The following is a 27,667-nucleotide window of genomic DNA, read 5'->3' as shown; positions in this document are numbered from 1 at the left end:
AACGGCTGAAAACGGGCGGCGTACAGGGGTGGCAGGGGTGCGCGCTGGGAAGCGACACTCGTCGCGGATCAGCGCCAACTCCCGCTGCTCGGCTTCGGTGAGCGGCGACTCTAATATGCCGCTGTTGCGTAGAGCTTCTTCACGCGATTTTGCGTACCGGGCCATAGCGCGCAGCATCCCGCGCGACGCGAACGAGCATGCGGCTGACTGAGCCAAAAAGATCAAGTCTGACTCGAATGCCGTCCGCGGCGAAGACGCGGCACTAGTACCCGGGTCGCGATCGAGCATTCGCAACAGTTCGTCAATACCAGAACACTCACTATTTGTTACGGACGCGCGGCGTTGGCACACGGCCCGCGTCTCGGTGACATGCGGCGATGTCTCGGAATGTACAAATGACGTCACAGTAGACACAATTTGTTGCGGGGCCCGCGGGGCGGGCGGGTCGGATTGTATGACGCTATCGGTGGCGCGAGGCGATGACTCAACGCTCAGGAATGCGGTCTCGGCCGGCGTAACGTCGGTGGCACGCCGCGATATCGCCGCTCCGTTTGATGACGTCACGGCCGACGTAGCGACGGAAACTTGCGGGGTGCGGTGAGGGAGGGCTATGCGTACCGTTTTCTTAAGACTCTAACATACGCCGATGACTTTGAGGATTTGACCTCTACTACAAACAATAATTTACTAACGCCATCTAGTCTAACAAAATAGTGAATAGTCTAACAAAACTACGTGAATACGAAACCAATTATTAGCTAAATATAAAAATTTATAAATAAATATTGGTCTAGAAAAAATGGTGGCTGCCAATTATTTAACTAGTACATACATGATTTTTTTACATGTTTAATTCGTTCTGAGGTTAAAACTTTTTCATGTCAGTATTGCTAAAATACCGAAACCGAGTCATCATCATCAGCTGACGATGGACTCTGATGGTTGGTACTGGATCTCGAGGATGGTAAGCAGTAGACATACCGTCATTGAGCTCGTTGTAATCAGCTCAGGGAAACGATACTAGAAATGTGACTATATGAACCTGATGATGGACTCCGAAGGTGAGTAGTGGATCTCGAGGATGGTAAGCAGCAGACATACCGTCATTGAGCTCGTTGTAATCAGCTCAGCGAAACGATACTAGAAATGTGAGTATATGAACCTGATGATGGACTCCGAAGGTGGGTACTCGGTCTCGAGGATGGTAAGCAGTAGACATACCGTCATTGAGCTCGTTGTAATCAGCTCAGCGAGACGATACAAGAAATGTGACTATATGAACCTGATGATGGACTCCGAAGGTGGGTACTGGGTCTCGAGGATTGTAAGCAGTAGACATACCGTCATTGAGCTCCTTGTAATCAGCTCAGCGAGACGATACTAGAAATGTGACTATATGAACCTGATAATGGACTCCGAAGGTGGGTACTGGATCTCGAGGATGGTTAGCAGTAGACATACCGTCATTGAGCTCGTTGTAATCAGCTCAGCGAGACGATACGAGAAATGTGACTATATGAACCTGATAATGGACTCCGAAGGTGGGTACTGGATCTCGAGGATGGTTAGCAGTAGACATACCGTCATTGAGCTCGTTGTAATCAGCTCAGCGAGACGATACTAGAAATGTGACTATATGAAGCTGATGATAGACTCCGAATGTGGGTACTGGGTCTCGAGGATGGTAAGCAGCAGACATACCGTCATTGAGCTCGTTGTAATCAGCTTAGCGAGACGATACTAGAAATGTGTTATATGAACCTGATAATGGACTCCGAAGGTGGGTACTGGATCTCGAGGATGGTAAGCAGTAGACATACCATCATTGAGCTCGTTGTAATCAGCTTAGCGAGACGATACTAGAAATGTGTTATATGAACCTGATAATGGACTCCGAAGGTGGGTACTGGATCTCGAGGATGGTAAGCAGCAGACATACCGTCATTGAGCTCGTTGTAATCAGCTTAGCGAGACGATACTAGAAATGTGTTATATGAACCTGATAATGGACTCCGAAGGTGGGTACTGGATCTCGAGGATGGTAAGCAGTAGACATACCATCATTGAGCTCGTTGTAATCAGCTCAGCGAGACGATACTAGAAATGTGACTATATGAACTTATTAATATTTAATATTAAATAAATATTAGGTAATATTTACTATAATACCACTATATTTCTTTGAGTTTATTGAAAAAATAATCAATTTCAACGATTCGTCTTCCAGTTGAATTTTTAAATATTTTTCTTGGTTCTGAAACCTACGAGTGCAGCATGTTATATGAAGGGCCCGCAGACTAAAGCACATAAGTCATTTTTCCCTATATTTTTTGTTAATCGCCAGGGGCATTATATTGGCTCGACTCATAGCTGGACTAAAACACACATGTCAAATCACTATTATAAGTAGCTAAGTCTCAAATTGTTCCTTATGAACATTTTGATAGCTACCAATTTGTAATCAGGCTAAACAACATAAGTGAACTTATGTGAAAAGGAACAAATACTCCACAGTCGCGTTGTGCCGATAAGGAACGACTTATGTTTTATGGTACCTAATAATTTTCACACCGTTTCTCAAGTGTCTTACTACCCACTTAATATAAATATATCGTCAAAGAATTTTGTTGAACAGCAGTCAACTACGGGTGGTCTACAAGTGGTTACACGATATTTTTTATAACAATCCTGTGGGAAATAACTGTTATTTGGCTTCAGTCTTAACTTTGATTCTATTTAAAACAGTACGTTCATATTGTGTGAAGTGAATTATTGTTAAAAATGAATTTCGGAAGAGGAAAAAAGCTAGTGGAACTGGCGCAGCTGAGAAATGTACAGGATGAAAGTCCCACACAAGGTAAGTGTTTAAGTACAATATGTATAAAGTATAAACTCATGCATATTTTTATAGATAGGTACTCATTAATTGAAATTGATTATGCTTAGTTTGTCTTTTACTTTATTCAAGGTAAAAATCAAGAAGAAAACGAAGGCACCATAAGTGTGGTGATGACTTCTCAAGCAATGGGTTCAACCGATGACCCATACATGGAGCCAGTACCATCCACGTCAAACACATTCAGAGGAGTTGAGATCAGATACGAAGATTCAGATGATTCTATAGCTGACCCCGACTTTGTATTCAACGAACCGGTATCGTCGAAAACAGGAACACATCGAACTGAAAATGTGACAAATGATAGTTCTTCTACTATTTCAGACTTAGAAATTGCAAATGAACCACCAAATGCAAAAAATGATAGGTCTTCTACGACTTCAGACTTAGAAATTACCAATGAACCACCTGCGGTTGCTGGATTAAGCTTGCGTGTGTTGAAACAACAGAAGAAAAAAAAGCGTAATACAGGCCAAAGTTACAAAACATTAAAAGGCAAAGAGATTCCTGAAAGAAGGTTGAAGGCTCTGACACCATGTAGAATGAAATGTAAGGACCGATTCTCTTTAGAAGTTCGACAAATCATTTTTAAGGAATACTGGCAATTAGGTTGTTATACTAAAAGATCTTCGTACATGGCTTCTTTATTAGATATAGAAGATAAAGCATCTGTAAGGATCCGTACAGAAGATCCTGATAAGCAAAAATTTAGAACCAAAACATATAAGTATAATCTCATTGTCAATGGAAAACGTGAACCAGTTTGTAGAGGTTGCTTACTTAAAACTTTGGATGAAAGTGATAACTTTATAAAAACAGTAGCTTTAAAAAAAAGATCCTCTACCGCTGGTACTGAAACAGACGATAAACGTGGAAAAAAAACACCTAAAAATAAAATTTCAGATGAAAAAAGATTACAAATAAAAAATCACATACTTTCCTTCCCATCTTATGAAAGTCATTACACGCGAAAGAGTACTTCAAAGAAATATTTACCATCCCACTTGACAATACAACAAATGTATGATCAATATAAACTGTCTCGACCCAGTGAACAAAAACATCCCTCTATAAAAATCTACACACAAGAATTCAAGAAATTAAAATTATCATTTAAAAAACCCCGCGCCGATACTTGTTTTACCTGCGATAAATTTCAAATGAAAATAAAACTGTGTTCAGATGAAGTAGCAAAACAAGAACTGATGTCGGAGCACCAAGAACATGTGCAATTAGGGGATGGTGCGTACGAGGAAAAGGCATTAGATACAAATATGTCTACAACAGATGACACCTATCAGACTTATACTTTCGATTTGCAACAATGTTTGCCCACTCCTATGCTAAAATCATCCGTTGCTTTTTATAAACGCCAACTGTGGACCTTCAACTTAACTATACACGACAACAAAACGGGAAAGTCTTACTGCTATGTATGGTACGAAACTATAGCAGCACGTGGAGCGAACCAAATAGCCTCATGTTTATACAAACACATCTGTACTATGGTTCCTCCATGTACCAAGCATATAACATTTTATTCTGACACATGTGGTGGTCAAAATAGAAATTCCCATGTCACTGCTATGTTTACATGGGTCATGCAGAACACACCAGTCCAGACAATAGACCATAAGTTTATGATTTCTGGACATAGTCATTTAGAAGTAGATACGGATCACGGTATCATAGAAAAGAAAAAGAAAAAGACTGACATCGAAATTTATCACCCCCATGACTGGATACAGTTAATAAAGTCTAGTGGAAAAAAGTTTCATGTGATACGAATGAATCGCAACGACTTTTTGGACTTTTCTTCATTATTAAAAGGACCATTAGTCCTTAGATACAAAGATACTACGGGAGACCAGTTCAAATGGCTGGAGAAAAGATGGCTAAGGTATGAGAAAGACTTTGGTATTATTTTGTTCAAGAATACCTTAGACCGAAATTGTGATTTCCAGACTTTGAATCTGAAGAGAAGATCTTCAGTAGTGCCCGATGCTGTACCAGTGATAACTAACCAACCTATACCTATATCCAAAGAAAAAAAAGATGATCTTATATCACTTTTTCCGCTTATACCCGACACATTTCATAGTTTTTACAATAATTTGCCTACTTCTGAAACAGCTCGAAACACACTCCCTGATGTTTTCAGTAGTGAAGAAGAGTCCAATAATTAGATAATTATTAATCATACACACACACACCTCTCTTCTGTGAGTGTATGATTAATATTATTATCTGAAATAAAAGCAACACTTCACTAGGCCTAATCACTTAAGTCATGTATAAGGTGTAATTAGTAAATAATACGTATCACATAAGTCGCTCAAAGTCCGCTTTTATCTTATTTTTTTATAGTTTTTTATGTTCATATAATGTATTTCTTGTTTAACAATGAAAGTGTAATAAATAAATTAGTAAATTCCAAATACATTGATTTCTATTATGTTTTTTGTTGTTCCTGTAAAAACTCAAGTGAAAATGAATTATGACTTATGTACTTTAGTCTGCCGACCCTCCATATCTAAGCCCGAAAATGAAATCAGAGTCAATCAGACCCAGTACCCACCTTCGGAGTCCACCATCAGGTTCATATAACACATTTCTAGTATCGTCTCGCTGAGCTGATTACAACGAGCTCAATGACGGCATGTCTACTGCTTACCATCCTCGAGATCCGGTCCCCACCTTCGGAGACCATTATCAGGTTCATATAGTCAAATTTCTTGTATCGTCTCGGTGAGCTGATTACAACGAGCTCAATGACGGTATGTCTACTGTTTACCATCCTCGAGATCCGGTCCCCACCTTCGGAGACCATTATCAGGTTCATATAGTAAAATTTCTTGTATCGTCTCGCTGAGCTGATTACAACGAGCTCAATGACGGTATGTCTACTGTTTACCATCCTCGAGACTCAGTATCCACCTTCGGAGTCCATCATCAGGTGCATATAGTCACATTTCTAGTATCGTTTCGCTAAGCTGATTACAACGAGCTCAATGATGGTATGTCTAATGCTTATCATCCTCGAGACTCTGTACCCACCTTCGGAGTCCATCATCAGGTTCATATAGTCACATTTCTAGTATCGTCTCGCTGAGCTGATTACAACGAGCTCAATGACGGTATGTTTACTGCTTGCCATCCTCGAGACCCAGTACCCACCTTCGGAGTCCATCATCAGGTTCATTTAGTCACATTTCTAGTATCGTCTCGCTGAGCTGATTACAACGAGCTCAATGACGGTATGTTTACTGCTTGCCATCCTCGAGACCCAGTACCCACCTTCGGAGTCCATCATCAGGTTCATTTAGTCACATTTCTAGTATCGTCTCGCTGAGCTGATTACAACGAGCTCAATGACGGTATGTCTACTGCTTACCATCCTCGAGATCCAGTACCCACTTTCAGATTCCATCAGGTATCAGGTTCAGCAACTTATTTTACTTGGTTGTACAAGTTGCACTTGAAACTTGACAACTCTAAATTTGAGTTTTGTTTGGGTAGGTACTTATATACATATACTTATAACATACAATAATTTCCGAAGTTCATGTCCTCGCCTCACTTGATATTTCTTTTTATATTTTGGCATTTCTAAAAAAATCCGCGGGTAAAAACTAAAATACGCAAATATTTAATTATAATTGGCTTCGACACACAAGCGTAGTCCTCCCGTCGCAAAGCGTTGAGGTGGACTGAAGACAAGCCGCATGCAGGGCTCGCGGGTGTGAAATTGCGGAGGGAAGCCCATTGCGCTTGAGTTTATTTACCTTTTATTACTTTCCATGCCCAGGAAACGAATTAATACAAAATTTTTTTTATCAAAATAATAATATATGCTATATCTAATAATACGTGTAAGATTAAAATAAATGGCATAAACCGTTTTGGAGCGAATTTGTAATTTATGTCTAATCTACGGTTCGATGGTAATTTTTTTTTTGGGAAATTGGTATTGCTTTTATCTTTTTGGATTTTATCAATCGATACAGTAGGCTACAACCCACAATATATATATTTTTCAAATGCATATGAGCGACAGTTCTTCCAACAATTTAATTTAAACTAGGGCTAGTTGACCGATTTGAGCACTGTTCAAGCCTTAATCCTAGCCGCTGGAGTTAGGTCACGTTTTTGATGCGACGGATGACGGTCCCTGGGGACTTCTAGGGATCGGCTGCGGCTCGTCTGCTGCGAAGCTGGCTCCGCAAAGCTGTACAAGCTTGACGCAGCTTGCTGCTTCGCTGCGGGCGAGCTGTGCGCTGTGTCGCGCACTTGGAATGATGGTCCGGCTGTGGCGGCGGCTGCCTCAGCATCCGCAGGTGGCCTCGCTCGACTGGCATAGGAGCGTGGGCGCTGCGGGCGGGGCGGCTGCTTATCATCGCCGATCTGCGGAGTGCGCTTCATGTTATAAAAATAAAAATAACTTAACTGAAGCCAGGAGGCTGTCACGCACGACCCGAAACTACCGGTACATTGCGCGCTCCACCGCTTTTCCCGAAGCCCAAAGGGTTACAGGATAGGCGGCGAGCGGGCGTCACCAAATAGTAGCTTCAGCTGGTTTGTGACTGCACCTCAGGGCAACTATTACGTGCTTTTCAATAAAAGCCGGGATAATTAATGAAAATAAAATCGGGTCCGAATGCGCGCAATCGACACGTGCGTTGCGTTAGACAGCCGGACGGCGACCTACTAATTGGTAGGATAAACTAGTGATTGTTGCGTTTCACGACTGACAGATAGCGCTATTCGTCATGAAACGCGAATTCATGATGAATTAATAATAATCTATTCTATTTAATATTAATAATCATATATCAATAATCTGATTAATATTAATAAAATTAAAAATATAATAATCTTATTCGGAACTTTATCTTCCAAATATTTTATGTGTTGCATAGCTATTTGGTACTTTATCCATACATTGTGAAACAGGCCCTAAGTATTAAGTTTAATACTGTCAAACTAAAATCCTGTTATAGTGCCACATACTGTTCTGGGCCGGAGGCTGAAATTGAAACTACCATCGCCACAAATATTCTGTATTTGTCAATTAAATTTATCAGCTCTTCTACTTAACAAAATAGGTAATTTACAGCAATGCACAGATCTCCTATGACGGTCCTCTTCCCGCACAGAGCATAAAATTTATTGTATTTTGACAGTAGTTACTCATAAAAATTTATATAAATTGAGTTTGGTTTAAATATTTAATTGAACATAAAATGAACATATTTAGGTTTTTAGAACTAAATTTTTCGACTTAAATAATATAATAATATATTTATTTCTAAACATTACATAGTGTCTTCGTGGATGTAGTATACCTGAATTGTTGCTGACGTCACTTCATGGAAATAGTTTCGTTTCGGTATAAAATACATCTTGGTGGACGGAAATTAATTAGGTAATTAATTAAAGCCATAAAAATTATGGCACACTTGTCCACGATAAATACATATTTATATGCTGTTTTGTTTAAGAATTTTTATTATTAATGTCAGTTTCACAGGTCATCTTACGAACTAAGGATATTTATAATCATATTTTAATTTCGTAACACGCATAACTAAAAAGTAATATATACTTTATACATTTATATTTAGATGACAGTCAGTGCAAGTTACTTAACACTAAATTTGATCGTCCATCTTTATTTTCTCATATAAAAAATCAAAAGTAAATCACTCGAAATTAACCCAGAATGTCTTAGGCACGCCGGGCTGTCGCAAAGTTTCCGTCCAACTCTCCGAGTTCGCAGATTTATCGTCTATTGTTGCTTTACCTAGAATTTCCTTCTTGGCCATTTTAGTTTTGCACCCGAGGCTTATATAAATGCTGACTTTATTTAAATTTACTTTGAATACCGATAGTTTAACGGTAGCAGACTTAGGATCCCACCTAGCCGATATTGTTGGAACAAATCTGTCGCTTTTCCAGTAGCATTCCGCTTTATTCGCCTCCAAAATTGTTGCTTTTAGATACAGCGGTGCTGAAAAGAAAAATATACATTAATTAACATGCCCCCGTCAATACACAACTAATTGCTTTTTTATAAATAAGTAATAAAGCCTGTGAGGGCATATCGGCTTTGAGCGTCATAGAGTCATCCATAAAGTAAAATATCATAGAAAAAAAGCAGTGGTATAACAACTTTTCTGAAAGATTTCTGTATATGTTTTTCAAAAGGCACCTATGAGCCTTATGTGACTGACACACTACGAATTTACAACAATTGTTTATAATTATGTGGCTGACACACACTTCTACAGCAATTATTTGTTTGTAATTTCTATCAAATTTAGAAGCTTTACATTTAATAAGACCCGAGGCTCATGACGAATCAGACTGAGGTTAGTTAAATTATCATGTTCTTTAAATTTTCAAATGTTTTGTCTGCATAAAAACAAGTTAATGTTAATAATATTGAAACAACTTTACTGAAATTGAATTTAGGCAAATTTCCTTAAAATTATAAACGTCTTTACAGTATTGTCAATCGATATCCATTTACAAATGTATTAATTATTATGATTCCTTCTAACTATACGATATTTTTGTATCACGACTATGTATAATGTATCTATTATTTAGAGTTGAATTCAAACGTGTGAATATAGTGGCCCGATCGAATTTATCCTCTTTATATATGTAATAAATATATAGTACATATTTTAAGAAGTATTTTTACTATAAGTATGGCATATTTATCGGATAAAAAACTTATTTATTAAAAAAACTGCATCATACAAAACGTTGGTAAAAAATAATATTGACTAAACTATTTTTATGTGCGACCCATGAAAACGCCAAAAAGTTATGTAAAACAGTCTTGCGACACTGTAAAATTACATTCAAGTTTTATAACAGTACACTATAATTATTCATTATTGAGAAACGATGGTCAACACTGCATATTTAAACTTGACGTGGCTTCAGACTTAAAAGGTACTTGAATAATTTAATATGTATTTAGCGTCCACGGGCAGATACACCATTAATAATTCAATACTTTGCTAATATCGTTTTTAAAAAATTATACATTAATACATATAAACGACCTACACATTGCCTGTAAGCTCATATAATTATAAAGCCTCTATCACACATGTGAAACCGTATTAAATTTAGAGCGAGATACGATATATCAATGTAAGAATGATTACAATACAAAAATTATTTAATAAAGTAAGGGTCTGTTTCACAATGTTCAGATAAGTTCCAAATAAGCTATTTATTACTTATTGGTAGGATAAACAGTATTTTTGCGTTTCACGACTGTCAGATAGCGCTATCGTCATGAAACGCGAAGTATCTTATTCGGAACTTTTATCTTTCGAAGAGTTTATGTGTTGCATAGCTATTTGGTACTTTACCCATTGTGAAACAGGCCCTTAGTATGTTATGTATACTCCGAAATGGTTCTGTCAGCAGCTAACCCAAAAATGACAAAGCAACTTCTAAACTTAAACAGAACCAATCTCAAAATAATGATAGGGACAATTACGGGCCATTGTCTCATAATAAACATTGTTTTCTCCTAGACAAGGCAGACAGCCTCATGTACAAAGGCTGTCTCAGTGCAAGGGAATCAAGCATCCACGCAATCCTGGAATAAACAACGTGCAGAAATCCTCGGAACAGTGTCGGATCGCTCGATGAAGGCTGCCAGTGCTCAGGAGACTTCTGTGCTTTTGGAAGGAGTTAGGCACAATATAGTTGATTGTACAAAGTTATTATATATGTATTACTCAATCAAAAGATGATGGTGCGATCTTATCTACCCTACTTTTGTAGTTATTACGATTTAGTGTAAACTTTTGTTTAGATTTTGGGTTTTTTGAAATATGTATGGGCCGCCCTAGAGCGTGGCGACACGATTCGGTAACAGTGCGGTGCGACGCAGCACCGCAATTATTTAGAGCTATAGGGTGCCACACGGGCGTTGCAGTGTGGCAAGATATTTACCCCTCCCCGCCACGTCGCGTCTCTCATTACGCGTCGTGTAAACGTTTAAAGAACTTTATTTCTCATTACAAAAACAGAAATATTTTATTTACATGAGAAACTTAATATTAATATGTATATATACGAGCGAGATACACGTCGCCATTAGCCGTCACAATTTTAGTCAACTATGTTTATTCTAACATGCATCTTTATGCCTTTTTGAATTTGTCAAACACTCCGATATTGCGAATTTGAGATGGCAATTGATTATATAATTGCACACCCTCATACCTAATAGATTTCTACAAATAATTTGTACGCGGCTTCGGCAACATAAGCAAACTCGCTCGACGAGTATTGCGTGTCGTTTTGTATTTGATTTTTTTATACGACAAGCAACTATGGATAGAGTTATTTAAAATTTTTTTTATCAAGATACAGGTGCTATATACATACAGTTGTTTAATTGTCATAATTTTGGTTTCTTGATAGATTTTATTAGTCGGTGTTAAAAAATTGTATCTAAATAATGATTTTATTAATTTATTTTGTAGTGTTTGTAAGTTAGAAATTATGTTTTTACATGCCGTAACCCATATTTCAATTGAATGAAATGAGGCTGTAACATGGTGTATTAATTTGTATGTAGGATGACGTTGCGGCACCGGCGCCGCACCGCACAGATACCGCATCGTGTGGCCGCGCTATTTGGCATAACTTTACGCATAACAGACCTATTGGAGTCGAAGTGCGGAAACTGAGTCTACAAACCTATAAGTTATAACCAATAGGATTATTACGTAAAATGTTTTTCGACAATATTTCAGAGAATTCATTTTATATTATATAAAATATCCCCAAGTGTAAGTTTACTTATACTTACTAACAAAGCTTTTATTTTCCCTAACCTTTGTCCCAACTTTCCTAGAAACCCTATTTGGAAGGAATTACAATAACAATACAACACCAAAAAATATATTAAGTTGTATAATGTTTAATTTTAGTTTACTTTTTTATTATCTATGAATATACCTTTGTGGTCTGTTTCGTAAATTTTGTGTATTAATGTAATCTGTTTTGGCTTTGAATATTGTCCAAGTGTTTTCTTTAGTAATATGGAAATTGGAGCTGTAAGAATACTTTGTTTTTTTTCTATTCCGCCTTATTCTACGTTTGTAGAAAAAAATAACACTATCAATAGAGAAAAACACTCTCACGCCGTAAAAAGTATAGCTTCAAAAAAAATGTGGACTATACCTAACTTCAGGGTGTCCGTTTTTGTGACAGTGTGCGCGCGAACCGTAAAAATGTACTAACGCGCCAAACGTTAACAACTTCAATAAAATTAAATTATAAATATTAATAAGTAGTCTGGTTTTTACTTTATATAGTAGGACCTAGAGAATTATATGTGATATGGTCGGTCATTGGTGTCTCATATACCAGATATACCAGTTACAGAAGCAACTTCACACGTACCGGATAATTTAGATATGCTGGAGCCGAAGATCTGGAGATGAAGTATACAATATACCTATAGTTCGTAATACACCGTAAATCTTGAAGATATGCATTCATAAGGACGGAATTATATATATATATATATATATATATATGATACAGAATTAAAAGCACTACCTCAGCTGTGCAGTATGTAATTTCATGCATTAGCTAAAAGGGTTTTAGAAAAGGAAAAACGCGTAGCTAACCTAACCACTAGGATACAACTTCTAGGACAGAGAAAGCTTAAAACACGTGCTAATCACTCTCTCCTTATTGATAATCAAGGAACGTGGACAACTCACTTAAAATTTAGTCAACTATGTAAATTTCCTTTACAATTTTCCCTTGCAAATTGGGAACAAAATCAAAGGTTGTGTCACTGTAAAACAATGGTTTGTTTACGTAAAAGGTGTTTTGTTTATGACACCAAACGAAGCGAATGAAAATTGTAGTATTATATACATTTGAAATGTGCGCATCAAAATAAAGCTCTATCGTTTATTTTATAAAGTTAAAGACTCGTTTCTATGAATGCAAAATGTATTTTATAATCTAGCTTTGTTCAGGTGTTACTAAAATGAGAATATTTATTTCCAAGACACAAATATACAGTATTTACAATATTATTAACCTACATAGTAATCATTAAAAGAAATAAACATCTTCAGAATGTTTATCGTTTGAAGAAAAAAACGACACTAACAATATTTAAAAAACCTAAAATGGTGACTATAGGATGTCGGTTTTTTGTGACGGTGTGCGCATTGTAAAAATTTACTCTCATCATTTTTCCCTAGTACGCCAAAGATGTATAACTTCAAAAAAACAAATATGTTGACTATAGCTAACTTCAGGATTTTTGGTTTTTTGTTGCGGTGTGCGCGCGCAGCGTAATAATTTACTCATCATTTTTCTTTCGTGCTCTATTACGATACTTATTTGTGGAGCAAACAACGCACCGGCTCAATCTTTGAACTACGGCCCAGGAGACTCTACTCCAAATAGAACAAAATCAGGAACTAAAATAAAGCTTTTAGTAATTAAACATAATCATTAAAACACGATTGATTCGCTCAACAGTCGTAAACAGAAGCGAGATTCTCAGCGTGGATTCGACCCATAGTGGTTATTAATACCTCGAATGGTGATAAAATCCTCATAAGAAACAAGCATTTGACCCAAAACTTAACGTGTATGAGGCCTGTTAACTGCCTACATATATGAGGCATAAAATATTTGTTTATAAAGAAATACATAGAATACTGTTTTTAAATGCAATTATTTACTTCATTGTCTAATTTAGCATTTATTTTATAAGCAGCAATATATAGCTTAAACAGAAATTAACCAGAAGTAATCGAAACATGTATCAAAGAAAATGTTAGGAATGAAAAAAATCCTTTCACTGTATGGCATAGTGGACAAAAAACCCGTAGATAGGCAATAAACTTCTATCTGTCTCACACGTTAGCGATTAATTTTAATGGTAAGTTACATTCTATAGTAATCAAGTTTGTATGTATTTACATATATACCCAAGGCCCAAAGTACTGCTGAGATAATGTACTATATAAGTAGTGGACAAAATAAAGCTACAAAGTCACGAGGAAATCTCATGATCGCAAAAAGAACGTGTACTTGCATTGTTTGAGAATAAATTACGTTTTAATTTCCTGCAATTTTATTAAGTTTTTCCTGTTACAAGCATGAGTTTAAATAGATTTTGAATACACGTTGTGCATCTTTATAATTATATAATATTTTAAACCTTTAAGAGAGGTTAAAATCATAGATTAGTTATAAGGAGGGCACATTTTTGTATGTTTAATGAATAAAATCAAAAATCTTTCACTATTAGAAAGCTATAACATCTCAGAGGAATATGATTAGAATAGGTGGCTAATACAATCTTTCTTATAATTTTCACTGTCTTATCAAACTAGATATCATTATAAAACAATAAATATTAGCTATCTGTATTTTTAAAGATGTAAACTCTACCTATATATTTTTAAATATTGATTATTCAACAGGCATTTATCAAGTTGTAGGTACTTGTACCTAAAACTGGTTAATCAACATAAGCGTATTGCGAATTAATAATTCGATTCTGGTGTCTCTTCGAAAAGGCTACATGAATCTTAATATACACTTATATACCTTTAAATTGTTCATGTTCTTGCATAGTCTGTACACTGCAACGTAGTCTGTTGACTGTGAGTTGCACTGTGTCATTGAAGCCATCCTCACTCCCAGAGTATAAAAGCGTCACTTCCAACTGACCTTTTCTATTTTCCCTCTGAAATTTTAAAATTAGAATATATTTTATCGGTAGTGACCTTATTTCAATAGGCGTGATACATTCGATATTTGAAATCTAGAATAAAGAATAGAAGAACAATTATTTAAAAACTTTACAGAAATGTCAAAAAGATCTGATCACATTATTCACAAGGTTGGACCAATGAGAAAAGCGGGCTTAGTCAAGAGGCTTAATTTGTATGAAAATGACTGTTCGTGTCGACAAATTTTCATACAAATTTAGTTTTCAACTATGTTTATATTTATATTCCTGTTGTCACGTAGCCTAAAAAGGGACGCACTTCAGCCGTAAAGCGAGGCAGCAATAATATAGCTGAGAAATATTGCGGGATTTTCGATTGCAAAGCGTTCCTTCCGGCCATACCGCTGGGACAATAAACATTCAACGGACATTCAAAAAATAGTTGGTAATATATCCCGGCCATATTAAAAATATTGTGCAAGTAGTGCATAGCCTTCTTGGCTACGTAAATAATGTCAAAAAACCGGATCGCTATGTAATTATTAAGAACTAAACAGCAATCAACCTCAATTATAAATGAAATAGAACCTTATATTTAAATAATTTCATTATTAACGGTGCAATTAAAATGTACTTAATAAGCTAATTGTTTAAATTGAGGCAATTATTCAATTTAATTTGCCTCCATATAGCTGCCACTTTGAAATACCGACAAATAAAGCAATAAATTAAGATGATCAAAATATTTTATGAGCATTATAATTTGGGACGCAGTGCCATATTAAAATCTGCTATATTACCTACGGATTTTAATATTTTATAAATTAAAATAAATTTCTACTGAATTATTCTTTTGTATATTTATTATTCCTCAATTCATCTCATCAGGGCACCTCTGTAGTTTTTGAAATCAATTCCAAATTTTTTCTTTGGAGGCTTCGAGCTGCGAAATACGCAAAATAAAAATTTACGTGTGTACGTCACTGAACTCCTCCTCCAATATTTTTTGTATGCGTGTACCCACACGCACTACCCTCTGGATGATTTAGATTCACACATCAGCGCGACAGATGGAGCTGCAGTCGGTACTTACATACTTTTTTTAAATATCCTAATCGCTTGAAATATCATACAGGACAACGTCTGACGGGTGCTAACAAAATAAACTCAATAAAACAAAGCAATTGAAGCATAAATACTGTTCAAGATTTACGTCTTTATGTACGGGTTACGAGTGAAAGCGATCATAAAAACGCAAAGGTCTTCAAAATCTAATGACCAATTGATTAAAATACATATAATACATACGTTGTTTGCAAGCAATTTTCCAAAACTGCTACATTGAATTCGCAAGAAACTAAGAGATTTTATGTTTAAAAAGCCATCATCGATTTTTTTTAAATCATTCACATCTGTCAAGCTCTATATGTATACTTTTTCAGGGATAATGATAGTAGACTTATTTTAATTGAAATTGTACATACATCTATTTTAACATAGCTTGATTAACGTTTACAAAACAAACAAAAGAGTCAAATTAAGGGTTTTACAATAATATTTTCTGTTACATGTCGAGTACCGTGCTAATGAAGGTTAGTGTAGTAAGAGGAAGGAACCTGCTTAGGCCTGACATTTGAGCGAGCCTTATTAGCGATACAAATGTATATGTACACTTAGTTGTATATATAAACTTATGCGATCTATGTGGTAAGTTTCGCCCAATGTATTTGCTGTTGCAGTGTTAGTTGTTGCTTCAACAACAATACCTAAAGTTGAAGGTATTTTTGTTCCAAGTGCGCATTATATTTCTAGTACTATTTATTTATTAATAATGTTATTCATAATAAATCCATATCAAAATGATCGTTCTCCATTTTCGTCAACGTCCACTCATTACAAAAGCACGCGTTCGAAATTCGAATGTAGGTATAACACATTACAAAATGGCTGCTCATGTATCTCAGTGTTGCCAGATGGTCTCGGCGACGTACCCCTAGAATAATTTGATTTCAGCCTAGTTCTTACAACGCGCGTTGCCAAAGCGCGCGCTTCAAAATGCCTAATGTGTACCCGCTCTAAGTGACGTGGACCTAGAAACGATTTATATTGTCAACATCCATACAGTTTTTATCAATAACGTTAAGGTCCGGCAAAGAGTACCAACCTAGTCACGTTTAGACAAATTTTTGACGAAACATACAGAAATCGAAGTCTTTACTGTAGCCCAACCAATATGAGTTGCAATAAAAAATTTCTTAAAGGCACTTTAAGAAATTTTTTATTGCATACAAAATGTAAATATTGCGATAAATCTTTAAAAAGATTCACAAGGTTGTATTGCGTCATCTCTACATGTCAAGCCTCTCGTGGGCCTGATCAAGGTTGAAACGATTGCATTGTATTCGGAATTTAGTGAGTCACCGTCGTATTAATTAATTGGATTTTAATTGACCCTTTAGTTAAGACTATTTTGACAATTGATTAGGTTAGCATTTTTTGTTGCTTTAGTAGATATTTTAAACTATGAATAAAAAAAGGTAAAGAGGGTACTTTCTAGAAAAGAGCGTACCAAGTCTTTAAAGGCTGACAACGCACTCAGCCTTCTGCCAATTTGAGTGTCCATGGGCGGCGGTATCACTTAACATCAGCCCGTTTGCCACCTATAATATAATAAGAGATAAGCAGTGGCTCTACAACCCTTATAGGTCTAGTCCTCAGATCTCTGTATATGTATGATCATTTGTAGATGCAATTAGGCCGCAGAAACCCATCCAGAAATCAATAATATGTATCAGACACAGAACAGTTTTAAAGGAAAAATGTGTTTAAAACTTCTCTACCCTTCTACATATATTTAATAATTGATTATTATGTAAAAAAATTAGCAACAAGAAGAGACAGTTACTATATACTTAAAGTCCCGCGGGAGCCACTCAAGTGTTCTGTAAGAACTCGGTTCCTTTGTACCTAGGGAATGCTATGCTGAAAGCCAATGTTGTTTGAGATATCAAGGGCTAGAACCAGTCTGTTACACAGATCCCCGTAATAAAGACGTTGCAGTTACTGAACGTTATCTCTGACACTATCGACATTTTTCTTTGTTCTTAGACTTCACAATATTGATATTGTGTATCTTATGAAAGAAAGTATATTGGTGCACAGTTGGGGATCGAACCTACGACCTCAGGTATGAGAGTCGCACGCTGAAGCCATTAGGCCAACACTGCTCATGTATGAATGCATGCACATATCATGTAATAATAAATCATAAGATATATTATTCATTATGGAAATACAGAGGCTACAATAATAATATATTTTATTATACGTATTTCGACATTATTGTATTGGCTTAGTAGTGAGAATAGTTCATATATTACTTACTCGTGTATCGACAGCGCTGAGTCCGCTTGTAATTGCATTGATCGGCCTCCAAATATCAGGTGTTCCAATCAATCCATTCTTCAAGTCGTTCTGAAATAGCTTCGAGTCGAAATTCCACGTCGCAGCTCCCACTGTCCTTCTCTTCTCAAGAATGCCCTTTTGGGGCGCAGACTCTTTTGAAACTTTAAAACTACTGAACGAAGACAGTAAAGACTTCTTTGGTTCCTCATTCATTGTATTCATAGTTGTTTTAGCGTCAAGAGTTTTCGAACTCTTCTTTTTGTCATCTGGTTTCGGTGTGTCAAGTAAGGCGTAAATTGTTAGAGACAAAAAGTGACCAGCAAGTTGGCTCTGTAAGTCTGTCTTTTTCGCGTCTTTCGGTTTCAGTTGGAACTTGAAATCTTCGTTCCAAACTGGATTTGATGTGTCTTGAAGTGTGGTTTCATATTTATTGTCGCCCGGGAAAACTTTTACCTAGAATAAAACTTGTGTTAACAATGTATAACTTGTAATATTATTGATTTGTAGGCATAATTTTAATGTGTAATGGTTACAGATCCTAAAAACTTTGGGTAAAACAAAAAAAAACGCGGTTAATTGGCAGAGAGTTTATTGCCAGTTCTTCTCCTCCTTTCTACGCCCTTGATTTGAGAACTGGCAGTAAAATTAGAAGCAATTAAATAACTTTATATTGCAAGGGTCTGGTAGAAGTGAACTGTTCAAGTAGGTAAGGAAACTTTAAGTTTTGACGGTGTAATAAATAAAACACGTATCAAGCAATAATTTTTTTTTAATTACAATTTATTTAATTTTAAAACTACTCTCGTAGTTAGGTGCAGATATAATCGACGACGTCATTGGCATATAGGTTACTTCTATGTATTTTTGACAGTAAAATGCATAGGTTATTGTCATATTTATTATTTATTAATAAACACTAATCTGTGCTACAACCGTTTATCTATCCCATGGGACCTTTGCCAGTCCCAGGGTTTTACAGGACTTATCTCGCTCAATATAAATCGTTACTACAACTTTCTTGTAAAATCATTTTAAAGGTTGATTAATAAGTAGCACACCAGTACAACTGGTGTATCATTGGTGTCGTCTTGAGACCCTCAGAAAATGAGGCACTTACGCCCTCATATTTTTATGTTTTAATTGTCTATGTTTGGTCGTGTCCTGTGGTCGCTTAGCACTATGCGTTCTGGTTGAAGTGTCAGTGTTATTATAAAACAGTGTATTATATTTTATGTATTGCGGCAATTTTATTATATCATCAAAGACTCAACGTTTTCAAGTAAAAATATACAGCAGTTACTCTCATTGTTGTGCGAGCGATAATGAAATTAACATATTTGTAGCTTAATAAACCTTAAATTATGGCGCACAACATTACGTGTGCGAATTAATTCTTATTCACACGATAATTAATTCATGTTTATCGAGTTTTTTTAATGGCGTGGCGTAATTCAATAAGTAGATAACATAATGAAAATTTGCTTATACTTAGACAAGTATTTTAGTTTCGTATATACGTCAATACAAACCGTGAGAATGTAAAACAAAAGACAAACAGCATTTCTGGACCTTACACGCAACATGATGCGTCATATTATTGCGACCATTAGAAAAATCACAATCGAACCCAACGTTCCGCCTTGCGTCTTTGGTTTTACGATTTCACCAGCCAGGCACGTCGAATGATGTAAGGATAGTATAATTGTGAAAAGTACAAACAACTATTGGATACAAAACTATTGCACGTGAATGCCCTAGGTGATATATATGTAATATGGGCAACCAACGAACCGCGGGCCAGGGATCCGGCCAATTGTAAGATATATCTGGCCCGCGAGACATTTAAAAAAACCCAATTAAAAAAATATTACATTAGGTACTTATACTCACAGGCTCAAGTGTCTCATAGATTTCGGTGTATTTTACTTTCGTTGTTTGTAACAGTTGCAAATTAACGATTTCATTATAATGTGTTCACGCCATCCAATCACCTTAGTCCTCTCTGTCCTCATTTTCTGTCCCAACCGCACCCGTTCCTTAAACACCACTCTCTCTCTCTCTCTCAATATTAAAGAGTGGAAGGAGGGGACTATGAGACTTGCGCCCGCGCCTCAGAGAGAAGCCACTACCGCCGTCGCGAGGTCACGCTTGCTCACTTCTACTACTGTGTTTACGCTACCGCAGAGTACCAAGTACTCACCGCTTAATATTCTATACGTGGTCTTCTCCCACGGAGACAAGTGAAGTGCCTGAGGACTAAAGGTGAGTGGTGTTTCCCATATTTCTTCTTTTTACGCCGCATTCCACTTGCCCCTCGGCCCACCTTTTCTTGGTCTCCGCCATGACATTGTTTGGTCCTTTTCGAGCCGCGATATACTATTTTAGTTTGTTTCAAATCGCGATTTGATTTGATTTAATTTAATTTAATATATATATATCTTTGTCATTATGGAGACTCGTAAAGCGGCTTCTGAGAAACAAGGCGCTAACAGTTCGCTTGAAATTGATCGAGCCGTTTTAATTGCAAAACGAGACAATTTATTTTCACGTGTACAAGACTTGTATGATAGGTCAAAGAAAACCTCGCAGGAGGCTGACATAAATTCTTTTTTATCGGGTATGATATCAATTGATAATATTCGGGATTCGTTTTGTGAAACAGTGAGTAAAATAAATGTTATCGAATTAACTATTAATCCCTTATACACTGTCAATTTTAATTGCATGAATTCATTTGAAGACATGTATTGTCACTGTAAATTCATTTTTGAGAAATTTAATAAATTTGTTGTAGGTAGGAATGATTTATCTGATGCAAACCAACACCAACGCAAATCGTTTCACTTACCAAAGTTGGAATTAATGATTTTCAACGGTGATGTCATTAAGTGGCCGTTATTTTACGAATCCTTTAAACGTACCATTCATGAAAATCCTGATCTTTCAGATCACGAACGAATTCAATATTTAATAAGTAAATTATCTGATTCGGCCCTCTCTGTTTGTGCAGGTATAATTCCAAATGCTGAAAATTATGCTTTAATTTGGCAAACGCTTATAAACAAATACCATGACAAACGAAGTTTGGGTTCAGCTTATATGCAAAAGATTCTAGACTTCAAACCGCTTACCACCGCTTCACATAAAAATTTACAATTGTTTCTTGACAATTACTGCACCGCAATATCAAGTTTAGAATCATTACAATTAGAAAATTTAGCTGATTTTATATTACTATATTTATCATTGAAGAAATTAGATTCTAGTACAGTTCGTTCCTTCGAATTACATAATATTAACAACCCTACAATACCTAGTTATAAAGATTTAATTGCATTCGTACGCGAGCATACTAGAATAGCTCAGCATTTGGATACTACTCGCACATTCGATAACAAACCGGTTTCTTCGCGTGCGTTTGTGTCGCTTACAGAGAAGCGGTCTAATTGTTCATTTTGTAAACGCATCGATCATTTCAATTTATATAAATGTAATTCATTTAACGAATTGTCTATAGATGATAAATACACTTTTATCAAAAACAATAAAGGGTGTTTTAACTGTTTAAGTTTATCGCATATGTTAAATAAGTGTAAGTCTGCATGGAATTGTCGTAATTGCCGCATGAGACATCATTCTACGCTGTGTCGTAATGCGACTGTTTCTCAAGAAAATATGCACGCTAATAACTTGAATCGCATGAGCAATGTAACTGCGCCGCTTGCTGGGCCTCCCGCTAATAATACACTTAATTTACCTCCACGCAGCGACAATCAGCCGATTAATAACTCAAATATTTCACTTTGTAATATTCGGCCTGCTATTTCCGAAAGTAATAATACATGTTTATTAGGTACGGCGCAAGTATATATATATGATTTAAATGGTAAACCACATACAGTTCGTGTTTTAATTGATTGTGCGTCTCAAAGCACTTTTATAACCATGAAATGTTGCAAAAGATTAAATTTAAAGGTTACTAAATTTTCGAATAAGTTTGTAAAAGGTATAGGTTCCGCTTCAAATCCGATAATAGGAGAAGTTTCTACCGTTCTTTCTTCTCGGATTAATAATAATTCTATATCTTTAAATGCCTTTATTATAGACAAAATAACAGACTGTTTACCGGTGGCACAAGTTAAAAAGTCTTCGCTGAAACATTTAAACAATATTACTTTGGCGGATGAAAATTATTTTCATCCGTCAGAGATAGAGATACTTATTGGTGCACCGCATTACGCCGATATAATGTTGTCGGGTCGTGTTACTGGCGCACCTGGCACTCCTACCGCTTTCGAAACAATATTCGGGTATATTATCATCGGTAACGTCCCTTTATTGGGTTCTGATTGCACCAATAACTGTAACAGTTATACCGCTATTTCGCTATGTTCTATAGTAGAACAACCGCAGTTAGAAAATTTAATTAAAAATGAAAAATTTCACCATGTTGCGGGTGATCAAAATCCTAGTGATTGTCTATCTCGCGGCTTATCACCCACTGCATTTGTAAATAATTTTACTTGGTTCACTGGCCCAAAATGGTTAGAACTGGAATCATCTGAGTGGCCAATTACATCTCTAAACTCTGAAACAGCTGTTGATATAGAAGAAAGAAAAATAGTCTCTTTTCCTGCTACAGTGTGGAGTGATCCAAACCCGATTTTAAAACTGTCTCATCGAGTTTCTTCTTGGTTATTGTTTCTCCGTACAGTGGTATGGATATACCGTTTTCTAAAAAGACTTCCTAGATCTACTAATATCTCTGCTGACGATATTAGTTTTGCTGAAATACAGATATTTAAGGTTTTACAAAAGGTATATTTCTATGATGTCATCCATAGCCTTAAAACTAGTGGCCGCTGCTCACGTTCTATTCAAAGATTATGTCACTTTCTAGATGCTGATGGGTTGATAAGGGTTGGTGGTAGATTAAGAAATGCCAATCTTCAGTATGATCAGCAGCATCCTATTTTGTTACCGCGAAAGGACAGGATACTTGAGTTAATTATTTCCTATTATCATCGTCATAACTGTCACGCTGGTCCAGTCACTTTAATGGCGATTCTTCGACAACGTTATTGGATATTGTCGTGCCGCAGCATAGTGCGATCAGTTATACATAAATGTAACTTTTGTTTTAAAGCAAATCCTCATCCTATTATACCGCTCATGGGTGACTTACCAGACTATCGTGTAAACGAATCTAAAGCTTTCGTCCATACCGCTGTAGACTATGCTGGTCCTATTTCAATAATTCCTTATCGAAAACGTGGAGTCCGCTCTATGAAGGCTTATCTTTGCATTTTTGTTTGTATGGTGGTTCGAGCTGTACACGTTGAGCTTACTACAGACCTTAGTACCAGTTCATTTCTTTCTGCATTCAAGAGATTTATTGCGCGTCGTGGCGCTATTTCTGTTCTTTATTCAGATAATGCAAAGAATTTTGTTGGAGCAAAAAATGCATTATCAGATATATTTACACTTACAAACTCGATTGAATTCCATGATACATTTGCCACTGAGCTTGCAAATAATCGTATACAGTGGAAGTTCAATCCTCCTCGAAGTCCTCATTTTGGTGGCTGCTTCGAAATATTTGTTAAGGCTTTTAAGAACCATTTGCGTCGTGTGGTAGGTGATCAGTTACTAACGTATGAAGAAATGTTAACTGTTCTTACACAAATTGAATCAGTTATCAATTCTCGACCGCTTACACTTTTAAGTGAGGATCCACCTGAGCTCACAGCTTTAACTCCGGCTCACTTCTTGGTGTCACCACCAGTAAAATTTATACCCGCTAGAATGAAAGTAGATGATGAACCAGTTTCACTTTTAAAACGATATGCGTTGTTGGATGGTATGATACAATCATTCAGTAATCGATGGAAATTGGAATATCTCCATTTGCTACAGTCGAGAACAAAATGGAATACACAAGCCAATCCTGTCACAATAGGTACAGTTGTAGTTATAGTGACAGATAATGTCTCTCCACTTTCTTGGCCTTTAGGAAAGGTAATGGAAATTTATCCCGGAAAAGATGGAATTTGTAGAGTAGTTTTAGTCAAAACTGCAACGGGAATTTATAAAAGGCCTGTTGTGCGTTTATGCCCATTACCGAACCAATAAAACTGCCTACAAAACCGCTTACAAAACAACTTACAAAACCGCTTTAAAACCGCTGATAAAACCGCTTACAAAACAACTTACAAAACCGCTATAAAACCGCTAATAAAACCGCTTTAAAACCGCTCGATCAACCGCTTAATACACCGCTCTCCAAACTGCTTTACGAATCTTTTACAACCCGCTTTACAAAATCGCTTTACAAACCGCTAAACAAACTCATATAGTTCTATGATCTTTTTTACCAATCGCGAATTTCAATTTTCTTTTCTCATTGTTATAACTATTATTTTTTTGTCTTTTTATTATCATTTCTCTTTATAAAAAACCTAAAGGTTTTTTAGGCCGGGGGCAATGTTCACGCCATCCAATCACCTTAGTCCTCTCTGTCCTCATTTTCTGTCCCAACCGCACCCGTTCCTTAAACACCACTCTCTCTCTCTCTCTCAATATTAAAGAGTGGAAGGAGGGGACTATGAGACTTGCGCCCGCGCCTCAGAGAGAAGCCACTACCGCCGTCGCGAGGTCACGCTTGCTCACTTCTACTACTGTGTTTACGCTACCGCAGAGTACCAAGTACTCACCGCTTAATATTCTATACGTGGTCTTCTCCCACGGAGACAAGTGAAGTGCCTGAGGACTAAAGGTGAGTGGTGTTTCCCATATTTCTTCTTTTTACGCCGCATTCCACTTGCCCCTCGGCCCACCTTTTCTTGGTCTCCGCCATTACATAATGTAAGTACTTACCATCTTTAATTGTCATTTTTTTTTATTTTAACATATTTTACTATAGTAACATTGTCATTATTATTTCATATGTAATATCTATCGCAAAAAATAGTTTTAAACGCGAGCCGAGAACGTATTTGCACGTTAAAGTTTGGCCCTCAACATGTCAAAGGTTGCCCATACCCCAAACGAGACCTGGGTTATGCATCGTGTAAAATCTGTATTAATTTTTTGCATCTGTTATAAAAACGAAATCAGTGAAATTAGGACATTTTATTTACACTTTTTACAGCATTAACACAATTAGTCAGAGAGTCGAAAGAAAATAGTTAATAATACCAGGAAAACAGCAGCATTGTAATATATCAAGTAGTTATAATCTTTAGAGTTAACAATTATTTATTACATTAACATGTACCTCCCCACAAAGTATATCGAGTTCCCGCCACCGTGAGACGGTAATTAATATTAATAGCTTGTTGTTATCGATACTGTCAACGACAAATATTTTTACCAACGCGCTTTGGAGTACTGTGATTAGTTTTTTTTTAATCACTCGACAATCTTGTGGTGTTAACAAGAGAAATACACAGATACAATGCGACAACCACAGTCGCAGGGCTGTACTACCCTATTTTTGGGATCTACGACCAGCCCCTTTTTTTGGAAGTGAAATTTATGGAGCGATTAACTGCTTATTAGTAGCTGTTACATTTTCTGATGTAAAATTCGACAAATTCGAAATGCAAAATGTATTAAGCTACAGCATAGCTGCGCATTGCTTGGGAGGCTACGAGTATAATAGTGTAATTAAGACTTGGACAAACAGGACATAGATGGATACAAGGTCGTACTAGCGTAATTCTGGGACCAGCCCCTTTTTGGAGGTGAAATTTATGGAGCGGTTAACTGCTTAGTATCTATTACATTTTCTGGTGAATAATTGGGATTGGTCGAATGATTACCAGATTTAGTGGATCAGCAATAGAAAAAAATTGCATTTGAACCATGAAAACTGAGTTCGATTTTATTACGTGTTTGTCTACGATTAATTCAAATACTAACGTAATTGCTTACGTGACTTTTAAACATTGTTTAGAAAGATTTAGCTAACTATTGTGACAAATATTTTCGTCTGAAATCACGATGACTTAACAAAAACTCACATACATAGTTTAATAATCATAAATTAAATATAAATAATTTATAATTGTGATAATTAATAAGGTGAGGTTTAATGCAAAATAAAGTAGTTACAAATTCAATTTTAAATGTTAAAATCGATTTAAATGTATGTAATGTACGTACAGTATTATTGCATCCATACTTACCGGTTGAATTTTAATGATTATTCGATATCATTTTGTGAAAAAACTGTAACGTTTAGTAATAAGATAAGCTGAATGTTATCTTTAGATAATTATGCACAAAATATTGAATCTTTATAATAACGCAATTTTATCATTACATTCCATATGATACAGGGACTAGGTTATAATTGAATGGACTAGAAATTATCGAAACGTCAAACGATACATAGTTACGTCTACCTAGCTACTATACATATACCTACAACGTCTATTATTCAATTGATTTTAATTAATATTAAATGTATTTCTTCATATAAAAAAACTAAGCTTTAAACGTATAATTATAACACAGCAATGTTGATTAAGAGAATTACTTCTAAAATTATCCTCCTTGAATGACCCTAATTCATGAATTGAGATGATTCAATGCCAAAGGCCGTAAAGGTCGTTCGTATGTTATTCGCATAGTTACTGCAAAGAAGTGTTATTATTTCCTTCGTCACGTAAATATTATTAATAACATCACAACGGTTTTAATTTTTAAAAATTCAATATCAAATTCCGATGTAGAGGTTTAGATTATTCGTATCGTTGATAACAGATAGTTACATGTATACAAAATAATAGTTAGCTGAAGTGATTCACCGGGATAAACTTAGAAACTACTGGTACAAATAAAAAAAAAGTAAAAAAAAAAATATTCCTTTTGTAAGCTTTCTTTGAGTACGCTGCGTAAACGGTAAGATTTTCACAAAAATCATGTAATAAGGAATTATAACTCTTTAGGTTTTATAAAAGTAAAAGTCAAGAGAGCATTTGATTATAATTTATAACGATTATTAGAAGATAATACAAAATAATACTCAAGTACATCACACGCCTTAATGATGTGCCCTAGCCCCTAGTCGTAAATTAAAACGGGTGAAACCACGGGGAACTGCTAGTTGTAAGTAAATAAGAACGAGGTTAGAATAGTTCGAAACAGGAAGTTACCTTAACAAGGTATCCGTGAGCACGGCTGAGTCCAAAAAAGGATGGTAGATTCCTGGCACCGATAACAGTAATAAACAAATTTTTGCTGATCGGATGTAATGATAATTTAAAACCTATTTCTGGCTCTGAACTACCACTTCCGTTAAGAGTACTGTCTTTATTTGTATTGAGAATATTTTTAAGTTTATTAAAAGAAAATGCCATTCTGCTAATAATTAATCACTTATTCTTATCACACTTAAGCAAGTTTGGTAATTACTAATTTGTTGCTTTAGCCGAGCACTCCATCACTAAAAGTTAAATTATATTTGATTGTAGAATCACATCCCATATTATCTTAATAGTATTGAATTCACAATCTTCGATTTTAAAACTTTATTAACTTCATTTTACTACAAACGTAACAACAGCGATAAACAAAACCTGATAATAAACTACAGAGCATAGAGC

General features: G+C 36.0%; 1 protein-coding gene across 1 annotated transcript; it reads right to left on the bottom strand.

The window, feature by feature from the left end:
* Positions 1 to 8,520: 8,520 nt before the first annotated feature.
* Positions 8,521 to 27,646, bottom strand: LOC110994678. The gene is made up of 4 exons (XM_022261474.2): positions 27,218 to 27,646; positions 18,036 to 18,509; positions 14,528 to 14,666; positions 8,521 to 8,906 (listed from the first exon to the last, which is right to left on the bottom strand). The coding sequence occupies exons 1-4, from the start codon at positions 27,419 to 27,421 to the stop codon at positions 8,599 to 8,601; spliced, it is 1,125 nt and encodes a 374-aa protein (XP_022117166.2). The 5' UTR covers positions 27,422 to 27,646; the 3' UTR covers positions 8,521 to 8,598.
* Between the last annotated feature and the right edge of the window lie 21 nt (positions 27,647 to 27,667).

Source organism: Pieris rapae, chromosome 12 (genome assembly GCF_905147795.1).
Source record: "Pieris rapae chromosome 12, ilPieRapa1.1, whole genome shotgun sequence".
Classification (NCBI taxonomy): Eukaryota; Metazoa; Arthropoda; class Insecta; order Lepidoptera; family Pieridae; genus Pieris; species Pieris rapae.
The sequence above is the reverse complement of the archived record's forward strand: the minus strand, read 5'-3'. Positions and strand labels throughout refer to the sequence as shown.